The 11366-nt window shown below is 37.1% G+C and overlaps 2 protein-coding genes across 2 annotated transcripts in view; one reads left to right on the top strand and one right to left on the bottom strand.

The window, feature by feature from the left end:
• The first annotated feature begins 4243 nt into the window (after window positions 1–4243).
• On the top strand, window positions 4244–5197 carry LOC101655305 (olfactory receptor 5B2-like). Its single transcript, XM_004714988.2, has one exon. The coding sequence runs from the start codon at window positions 4244–4246 to the stop codon at window positions 5195–5197; it is 954 nt and encodes a 317-aa protein (XP_004715045.2).
• A 5549-nt stretch (window positions 5198–10746) lies between these two features.
• Window positions 10747–11366, bottom strand: part of LOC101655616 (olfactory receptor 5B12-like) — a 1990-nt gene continuing 1370 nt past the window's right edge. The window contains exon 2 of the mRNA XM_030887520.1: window positions 10747–10805. Within this exon, the coding sequence (XP_030743380.1) occupies window positions 10747–10805 (59 nt within the window). The remainder of the gene's footprint in view (window positions 10806–11366) is intronic.

Below are 11366 nucleotides of genomic sequence, written 5' to 3'. Positions count from 1 at the left end.
ACTAAGGTTCACAATCCACCAGTATTTACCTGATAAGTAAGCCTGGTCTTCTTTATGCTTTTCAATTTTGTTCTACATTACTCTCCCATTCTACCCAGGACCATCTAATATGATACCCTTCCAGATCAGTTGGTAGTGTTAAACCAAGAACCTTTTGGATTTACTTGTCTCAGAGTTGTGAAGACTAATATTTGCATGGTCCCTTAGTCCACTGGACTAATTGCTCCCATGCATCTTCAATGTTCTTCACTCTTCTTCCATCATAGTTCCACTTTAGGTGGCTGATCATGAGCTTTTAAGACTCCAGTTGCTACTCATCAAAGTCGGACGGACTTAGATCATTGTGTTTATATACTATCATCGTAATAGTACTTCATATCCTGCACAGAGGAATTTTGGAAGCCAATGAACTGTTCTTTATCATATTATGGAGATACTTACATGACTGTTTCAGTTTGTTCTAACTTTCTGAGCTGTGTACTAAAACATGTAAATTTTACGATATATAAATTAAGCTTACATTAAAGCAATCATAAATGAAATGACAACAAACAGTGCAAATATACCTATGTGCTTATTCAACAAATCAAACAGGTTTTCTCCAGGCAATTTAATGATCTCATCCTTAGGTATCAGTAAAAAGATCTGTAGTTGCCCTCGTAGGGAGTCTGTTCCCCTGAGATCTCCCCTGTGCAATTCTCTGTTCGTTCCCTTTTTATTAGCTTCTGAATTTCCAGTGGGATCCTGCTTGGCATCATAGTAGAGGTTCCAGACTGTGCAAAGGCCTTCTGGTCATTTATTTACTCCTCTCCATATGAAGTACAAGTGCCATCCATATCCTCAAAACTGGGATTTGCTCTGAGCCAGAAACCACAGTCAGGAAAAACTCCTTAATATAAAATACTACATTGAATGTGGTTAAAATGATGATTTTTACTGAGCTGTTTTATAGAACTTCCTTCATTTACTCTTCACAGCCACAATTCTGTGAAGTAAATGGGAATGGTAATCATATTTAATCTATTTCATAAATAAGGAACCTGACTTTGGTACAGCGTAAATGGTAATTCAAAGGACACTTCTGAGCAGTATTGACAAGAAAGCTTCTCTGATAGGATTTTTGTCATTTTCTCTGGTAGAATTAAAGATCTAAGACTCAGCATTCAGAATTGCCAATACTTTTAGTTTTCAAGCATTTCAAGGTAAGCTTATATATTCCATATTCATTTTTGTGTGAAAAGAATAGTTAATACATGCAAAGAAGTAGGGTATCTTTATCTTTTATTAGTTGGGCTCACAATATGATGCCACGATTATCTGTTTATTTTGTTGGGCTAGCATCCCAATGACAAAATGTTTCCCCCAGGAGAAATTTCAGGGATACTCATGAAACACTATGCTATTTCCTAAATATGGGCAAAATAGTAGATGTTGTTGTGACTGAATGGGTGATGATTTAATTTTGTTCATTATCTATTGACATGCCACTGTTGGGTGAGTTTGAATGGGTAGTTCTTTAGACTCCAGAATGATAATTTTGAAATTATATGGATGCGTACTTCACTTTAATAGTCTTCACACTCTAATATCATCATTCTACCTACTTCTAGAAGATCTGTTATTTTTATAATTACTTTTAGCACAGTTATGACATGATGGTTGGGAAATTGTGAAACTTATGAGAATTAGTTCTGAACCATGAATCTACTCCATATTAGATTTTAGGAAATAACAAAAGCTTTCAAATTATGTTTTCTTATCTGTAAAACATTTCTTAGCTGTAAAACATATTACTTGTAAGATTTTAGTGAGTGAAGATTAACCAAAATTAAAATACACACACAAAAACTCCCCTCCACAAATAACAGTCCCTGCCACACAACGGATTTACTGTCATTTATTTTGACTCATTGAGACCTTGTAAGAACAGAGTAGAACTAGATGCTCCCTGGGTTTTCAAAAATGTGAATCTTTAAAGTAGACAGTCTCATTTTTATTCATAGTGTGCTTGGACTGGCAGCCTTTCACTTTGCAACAATATTTAACCCACTGTGGGGCCATGGCTCATTACAGTAATACAGTATGACCGAGTGGCACTGCCCCATAAGACTTTCTACCCAGAAGTATTGACGGCAGCAGATTACTTCATCGTAGTTCCCTGGGGCCGCTGGTGGGTTTGAACTGCTAACCTTTTGGTTTGTAGCCAAGTGCTTAACCACTGTACCAGCAGGGTTCCTTCCATGGCTCTTTTCATGTGAGATATAGCTGTGTGTATAATGCTCTTATTAATAGTACGATTATTCTTATGAACTGTTGAGTCTATACTGACTCATAATTAACCCTATATGACAGAGTAAAATGTCTCCATGCTTTATAGTTTGTAACTTTTATAGGAGCAGACTGTCTGATCTTTTCTTTCAGAAAGTTACCAGTGGGTTTTAGCAGCTGAGTTTTTGTTTATTAGCTCATGGATTCATCATTGTGCAAACATGCCTCTAGAGCACTCTATAAGTTATGTTGTTGTTGCTGCCATTGTGTGTAGTATAGTTGATTTTCATTTCATAAGGAACTCCACATCATAGTGTAGAATTGCCCTATTGGGTTTCCTAGGATAGCATCTCTAGTGAAGAAGACACCTTGTCTTTCTCCTCAAAAGCTGCTAGAAAACAAAAAGGTCACAGCTTTTTCCTGAGAAGAAGCTGGTAGGTTTGAACTATTGACCTTTTGATTAGTAACCCAGCAATTAACTAATACGTCACTATAAGTACTCCTTATGAAATGTATAAGTTCTGTTATTATGTCATCAGAAGTTTTGATTTAGGAGAACTGACTCAAAAGAAGAGGAAAATGATAGAGAACAGTTGTTATTGTTGTTAGTCGCCATCTAGTTGGTTCCGACCCATAGCGACCCTATGCACAACAGAACGGAATACTGCACGATCTTGCAGTAAGTCCTTCTTCGTTGTCCATTCTTAGTCTGGAAGCTCCACTGAAACCTGTTCCCTTTAGGTGACACTGCTGCATTTGAAACACCGGTGACAGAGCTTCCAGCATCACAGCAACACACAAGCCACCACGGTATGACAAACTGACAGTTGAGTGGTGACCTGACAAAGGTTTCAAATTCAAATGAGAAAAAGAAGGCGCTTACCACAAAAACAGATCTGCAGTGAAATTGTGGACCCACGAATTGTCCATCCTGGTGTCTGTGCTCCAGCTGAGAAGTAATTTTAGATTTGGAAATTCCTTCAAATATGGATCTGAATGAAAGTTTCAGCTAAAGAGAGGCTGTTCTCTTACGGAAAGACTCGCAGAGAATTGGGAACGCTGGAGGGTAGGAGGAATGTTCTAAGGGAACCTCATGTGAAGCAAGGCCAATTGATGGATGAGGATACCAGACAGGACACTCACCAACTTATTGAAACCCTGATTGTTGCCACGCCCATTTCCAGAACAGTGAATGACTATCACAGAAGAGTATTTGCTGGTTGTACCTGACCCTGTAGGTACTGTTACCCTACTATACAGCCTTTACATAACAGGAGGCACACAATAAGGAAATGTGAATTCAAATGAAATGCTAATTCAATGCAAATTGAATTCTATTTCTGTTAAGAGGTTATGGTAACCAATCTATTAAGCTCTTCTGACACTCATGTAAATCTGCACAAAATAATCTACCTTTTATAGATGTGCCAAAGGGATTGAGTGTGTATAAGTAAATGTATGAGGGGGCTTCAAAAACTTTATGGGAAAATGGAATGAAAAGATAAGGGGATTTTCCCACAAAGTTTTTAAAGCTTACTGATGTTAAAGATTAGATAGGTAAATTTTAGAAGGAAAAGGACCAGAGCAATATCTGAAATGTGAACAATAACTTGGATTGTTAAAAGACTCAGGTGATCTGATTTAGGTGATGCATTTACTGAAAATATATGTCTAGGATTAAGGTATATCTTCTTCTTATATCTTAGTTTATTCATTTACACAAGTGGGATGTTAGCTATATGATTTGTGAGGAATCTTCTACTTCACAGTGTATTAGCTATATAGAATATATTTTGTCCAAATGCATACTTTAGATTAGAGAATGATGAAGAAAAATCTACTATCATAATGAAACAAGGAAAAATGGAGTATTACATATATATATATATACAGTTACATATATGTAAAAATTTGAATGAAATATATTTTCTGTTTACCCACTGTTCCTTTATTTCTCACTACTACAGGCCATGTCATGTATCCCATGGGGAACCATACTGAGGTGACTGAGTTCATCCCAGTGGGTCTGACCAATGTCCCAGAACTTCAGATCCCACTCTCTATCTTGTTCACCATTATTTACCTCTTCACTCTGGTTGGGAACCTGGGAATGATTGGGCTGATTCTCTTGGACTCTCGTCTTCATACTCCCATGTACCTTTTCCTCAGTAACCTCTCTCTAGTGGACTGTGTGTATTCCTCTGCTGTAACTCCGAAGGCCATAAATGGGTTCCTTGTAAGAGACAATGTCATCTCCTACAACGTGTGTGCCACCCAAATGTTCTTTTTTGTAGGCTTTGCTACTGTGGAAAATTTCCTCTTGGCCTCCATGGCCTATGACCACTATGAAGCAGTGTGTAGGCCCCTACACTACACCACCACCATGACAACCAGTGTACATGCACGTCTGACCATTGGCTCCTATGTCTGTGGTTTTCTAAATGCCTGCATCCATGTTGGGGACATTTTCAGTATGTATTTATGCAGATCTAACAAGATCCAGCACTTTTTCTGTGATGTTCCAGCAGTCATGGCTCTTTCTTGCTTTGATGAACACATTAGTGAGCTGGTCCTCATTTTTATGTCAACCTTCAACATCTTTTTTGCCCTTCTGGTTATCTTGATGTCCTACCTGTTCACATTTATTACCATCTTGAAGAGGCATTCAAGTCAGGGCCACCAAAAAGCTTTATCCACCTGTGCATCCCACCTCACTGCAGTCTCCATCTTCTACAGGACAGTCACCTTCATGTACCTACAGCCCGGCTCCAGTCACTCCATGGACACAGACAAAATGGCATCTCTGTTCTATGCCATCGTCATCCCCATGCTGAACCCAGTGATCTATAGCTTGAGGAACATGGAGGTCAAAGGTGCATTTAAGAAGATGATTGAGAAGGCAACATTTTCTCTGGGACTGGAATTTTAGTGGTGTGGGATCGATACAACCTGGTTTGATTGATCTCGGATCTTCTCCATGCACTGACTCACATTTGAAGGCTCACCCTGCTCTTAATTTTCTGAGATGATACCCTTAATGCTGCTTCATCAAAAGACTGTTGTCTATAAAAAAGAAAACATAATGCCCACAATGTAATGTCTGAATGAGAATTTCTCAGGGAAAGATTAAGGAATTCCCTTCATCACAAACCTTATTAATGACATTTGATTTAATCCCTCATTCCACATGCATTTTACTATCACATTGGAATGTAAACATGTACGTAAAACAAGGGCATAAACAAATCAGTACATGGAAGGCATGTACATGCCCCAGGTGCTCCCATGGGAAATTTGTCAGAGGTAAATAGGATGTAACTAGTTTTTATAAAATGACTTTATAGCGATTGATTTTGGTGCTAGGATTTAAATTTACATGTAATCATATTTATTCACTTGAATACCTGTTTTAAGAGTCCTAACTAAGTAACACTGAAATATATTTTCAACGACAGTAGGTGCTTTTGGGGGCGTTGGCATGTTTTTTATTGGAAATAAAGTTTATTGGTAATGAATTAATGTTTCTGTTTTACCTGGGCCAATTTGTAGAAACAGCATGATCACATCATAATTTTCAATATAATGAAATAGCCATATTAGAAAGAATAAAGAAGAAAAATAAGAGCGTTTTTCTACTTATTTGTACCTGACTGCCAATTTTCTGAGGAGTTGTGGGGAACAAGGGCTATGCACCTGGCTGAATACACCTAGTGACTCAGTTAGGGAGAGAAAGTTCTGGCGACCTGCTCCTGGAAAAAGTGTAGCCTTGAACCCCACAAAGCGATTATACTCTGTTGAATTGGATCTGGAGTCAAAAGTCAACTCAAGGACAGCTGGAGACATCAACAACAACGTGTAAGATACCCTGAAAACATTGATGATGTTGCCTGTGTCCTATCTGCAAATGCTTTGAAATCACGAATGCTGCTTACTTATTCAGACTTTATTTGAGTTATGTTTTCTCTGGTCATTTTCTTAGTCTTTCAGACTACTTCATGCACACTGGTTTTCTTCTTATTTCTTAACTCAAAGCGTAGCCCTGCCACAGGGCCTTTGTACTTGTTGTTCTCTTACACTGGAGTCTAAGATTTCTTCCTAAATGCTGCCCTACCATCGAGGTATTCCTTGATCATCATCTTTAGAAAACTGCTGTTCTTCCTTTCCCACATACACTGTCTCTTCTCATCTGCATCCTTCTTCACAGCCTTTAGCAACAGTCCCTTATTTTATGTTGATTCATTCACTGTCTTTTATTATTTACCTCCCACAACTGGGACAGTGGATTTATGGATTGTTGTTTTCTTCCACATGATCCTTAGGACCTAAACGAGTATCTGATTTATAATTTATTTTCAATAAATATTTGTTAAATGTATGTAAATGAATTATGTTTTGGGTTCAACTATATTGAAATGCAGAATCTTTGTGTTATTGATAGTTATAATGCATTACCCATAATGTACACCTTCCATATTTTAGGTCATTTCAAGAGTCCTGGCTAATTTTACGCGTTATTGAAATATTTTTATCTATAGACTCATTAGTACCTGGGCTTGCTTGCTGTTGCTGAATCAATTAAGTACTACAGTAACCCCATGTAGGACAGAGAACTTTTATATAGGACTTCCTATACTGTCATTTTTATTGCACTAGATCACCTGTTGGTTCATCCATGAAGCCACGGTCTGGGTTTGAACTACCAAGCTCTCTGCAAAAAGGTGATATAGTTAAAGTTTTTTGTGCCAACCTGGCTGATAAACACATGGGGTTAATTGAAGGGTAGAGAGATAAATGGCTTGGTGAGCTCCGCCTTTCTAGTTCTCAGGTCTCTTGCTTTGTGATGGTCAAACCAGGGTGCAGCTGCCTTAGCCAGTTCCCTGCAAAACATCGCCAAGGAGAAGCTGCATGGACCTACCCTGATGCAGCCCTGGGTGCTGGGGCAGCCATGTGAAGCCACTGCCAGTGCTGAGATGCTTACATGCCCACTGACTAGGCTTCCCTCCTGCAGTCGGCATCATTGCGTGTGTTTTGTGAGATGGAGGAGGGCTTTGTGGATTGGTGTTAGACATGTGGGCTAATGTTGGACTTAGGGGCTTGGGCAGCACTGGGTTAGGATGTTTTCTTGATGTGCAATTACCCTTTATATACAACTCTCTTCTATACATATGAGTTTCTGTGGATTTGTTTCTCTAATGTACCCAGACTAACACAGAAGGTGCACACTTAACAGTTGTATCACCAAGATTTCTTGCTCAGTTCTTACACCCCCCACTTTTTGACATAGTTCGTACATTCCTCACTTTTGAATAGAGTTCTTACACTCTCCACTTTCTGGAAATCATATTATCAAGGGGACTATCTCAATCAACCCTTCTGATAATATTTATTTAGATGTGGTATCTTATAAACTGGAAAATAAAGACTAGTTTGTAAAGTGTTAGAAACATTAAATATGTGATAATTAAACATCTTCAATATTTGTTTTAAAATGGAAAAGTGCTTCATACACACTGGTTATGCAGATAGCCACAATGGTTCTAAATGTCTCCATGAAATGTAAACATGAAAAACCTGTCAACAGTAAGCAAAACAGCAAAAATTCGTTCATTGTGCTATTATAATACACAATCTTAAAGCACTTAATTTTGATCTTGAGGGAACTCAATTCTGTACTAAAACCTCCCATGGGCATGTGCACCTCTGTCTTCTTTTTTGTCTGTAGCGGATTAGAGGTTTAATATATGAGTATCTATGAGATTGAACTTAAATGTACTGACCAGGGCATGCTGATTCTGTGAGACACTGTGGCACAATGCACAGTCAATTCTGTCTTTATGAGGATATTTCTTCTGTCAGGACATTTTTTTCATTATCATTTAAAATAGCTACCTTAAAATGTAAAAATCCTATAAAAAGGCTTCAAACCAGTGCATATTGTTCCCATACAGCCCTGTGGTAGGTTGACTAATGGCTTCCCAGTATCTATCCAGGGACCAACTCCTGGAATATGTAAATGTTGCTTAATGTGGAAACAAAGAATTTAGGAGAGATGATTAAATTAAGGAGTTAGAGCAATTATCCTGGTTTATCTTGGCTCGCCCTAAACGCATTCACAGATACCAATTTAGCATGGAGTGAGAGATTTGACCAAAAAGGAGAAGGCAATATAATGACAAAGGCAGAGTTTAAAATAATGCATCCACAAGCCATGGTATGCCGGCTACCACTGGAATCTCAAAGAGAGAAGGAATAGATTCTCCTACTAGGCAACATAGATACTCACCAAGATTTAGATTTTTTGACCCATTGAAGCTCATTTCACACTTCAGCCTCCAGAACTGTGAGGTACTAAATAAGTGTTGTTTTGTTATTGTTGCTGTCGTGTGCCATGCAGTCAGTTTTAAGTCATAGCGCCCCTATGTACAGCAGGATGGAACTGCACATTCCTGATCCATCCCCACAATTGTTTCTATGTTTGAGGCCATTGTTGCAGGGTTAAAGCTCAGAGAACACAGAGGGAAACGCCTAAGACGAATGAGAGTTGGGCAAGCATAGAGCTGTACCACCATCAGACTTATTTTTGAACTCAAATCAACTCCAATAAATTTTCCAATGTATTTTTCATAGAAATGTAACAAATTTATTTTAAAATCTAAGTGGAGGAATAAAGAATGATGACTTCACAAGAATTTGCTGAAGAGAAAGAGATATGCTCTTAATGATAACATATTTTACCATAAACCATGGAAATTTGCAAAGTGTTGACACAGAAATAAACCAGAAATGAAAACACGATAGACAATACAGAAATAGAGGTTGGCACGGAAACTCATTTAACTTTGAAAAATCATTGGTGACAAGGGCAGAAAAGAAGAATTATTTTAAAAATCATGTAGGAAAAATGTCTTACCCATGGAAAATATGTTGACTTTCTACCTCTATAGGAAGTAAAAGATAGAGCAACTTTGATGAAGGAGACCAGGGATGTGAATAGTTTGTTATCATCCAGAGTGCATTGGAAAGTGGATTACTGCAGATGCAGTTAGGGTTAGATTTAGCATTTTATCATCTAATCTCCCTTTTAATCCATGTTAAGTCTGTTCTAATTTTCTATTATTTTCTGCTTTGTTTTTAATTGAGGTTTTATCAGTTTTATTTTGTTATTGTTAGTTTAAAAATGTTTTTCTATATGTGAAATTCCTTATAGGTAAATCTATAGACACATTAACTGGACTAATGGTTCCTTGGGGAAATGGCAGGGGAAGTTGGCAGGCACTGGAATGATCACAGCGATGAGTACAAGAAATAAGAAGATGTTCTTGATTGAGGTGATGATGGTACAGCTATTCTTGATATGATTGAACTACTGAATTATATTATAAGCAAATTATATACCAATGGAAGTGTTTTAAAAAATTCAAATTAGGAAGACAAAGTTTCAAACTTTGGAAAAGAAATTTAAAATAATATCCTTTTGTGTCCACTGAGGAAGGTTTTCTAAATGGATACAAACAGTTTAAATTAATAATAAAAAAATCGATATATTCAATTACATTCAAATGGATAATTTTGGCCTTACCAAATGTCCTGAGAATGCTAAAGACAAGCCACACAGTGAGGTGAGGTATTTGCAACACAGTCATGATGGAATTTACAAAATTATATATGCTGCTCAAATTAATAAGCAAAAATGAATGATAAGCACTTAATAGAAAAATTACAGTGGAATTTGAATTTCTATCTTCAGGAAAGAAAGGAGAAATAGTGATAAAGGTATTAAAAGATGCTTTGTTGCATTAATAGAGAAATACAAAATGAATCCATTTTACAATTCGATTAGCAACATTTATATTGGTCAACACCATGTTGTTTTCAAGAGAGAGCAACAATAACATTCACATAGATTTACAAAATGCACTTTTTCACTGCTTTATGAGTTTGCTGCACACAACCTCTTGAGACTATAGAAAAACAAGGGTGTTACTTTAAGGACTAAGTCACACCTGACCCAACACATGGTATTTTCAACTGTATCACATACATGTGAAAGTTGGACATTGAATAAAGAAGACCAAAGAAGGATCTAGTCATTTTACTGGAGAAGAATATTGGAAGTACCATGGCATGCCAAAAGGACAAACCAATCTGTCTTGGAAGAAGTTTGGCCAGACTGCTCCTTGGAGGTAAGGATGGAGAAACTTTGTTGGCAATACTTTGAACATATTGTCAGGAGAGATCGGTCCCTGGAAAAGTACTTCATGTTTGGTAGAGGGACAGCAAAAAACGAGGTAGACTCCCAAGAAGATGGATTGGCATCATAGCTGCAATAATGGCCTCAAGCATAGGAACAATTATGCAGATGGCACAGGACTGACTGGGCAGTGTTTCCTTCTGTTACGCATAATGTCACTATGAGTTGGAACCAACTCAATGGCACCTAACAGCAGCAATTAGCTTGTGACACAATTCCACATTATCTTAAAAGTAAAACATACTAGTCACAATCTCACATAGAAATTTGACTCCAAAGCTTGTCCCTAAAAAAGAGAAAAGATATCTCAGACATGTAAACTAAGATGGAGATTCAGAGTACAGTTCATAGAAGTAATAATTAAAAGAAAACAATGCATTGGATAAATAATCCATAATTTATTCACATGATGAAATATTAAATACCAACAAAAATAAACTACAATTAGAAACATCAATATGGTTAAATCTAAATATTCCAAAAAACAATGTACATATTTTGATTCCTTTATTATTTGTTTAGAAACATCACAAACAAGCCCCAAACCAAGCAATAGTTTGTTAAGTCATACAGGCACAAGCAGTAAGAGTATAAATAAAATCTTGGGTCTGGTTTAACATTCAAGATAAAGAATTCTGCTGAAGAGAAAAGAGATGGAATCATCAAGAAATGGAAACGGAGAAGCAACAATAATTCTCTCTATTCTATTCCTGGATGCCTGTCTTAGTGCCTTTTGAAGTGTTTCTATTAAGTGTATATTTAAGAATATACATCACATCCCAGTAAGGTTTGAAATTTTGGAATAAAAGTAGACTTGTGTCATTTATTTTTAAACTAATTGCTCAAT

This window comes from Echinops telfairi, unplaced genomic scaffold (genome assembly GCF_000313985.2).
Source record: "Echinops telfairi isolate 266 unplaced genomic scaffold, ASM31398v2 ScPeMD7_7416;HRSCAF=8454, whole genome shotgun sequence".
Lineage (NCBI taxonomy): Eukaryota > Metazoa > Chordata > Mammalia > Afrosoricida > Tenrecidae > Echinops > Echinops telfairi.
Note: the sequence above shows the minus strand (reverse complement) of the source record. Positions and strands in the feature narration are given on the sequence as shown.

Excerpts from the sequence above, each read along its gene's own strand:
- LOC101655305 (XM_004714988.2), top strand. The coding sequence starts at position 4,244 with ATGTATCCCATGGGGAACCATACTGAGGTGACTGAGTTCATCCCAGTG.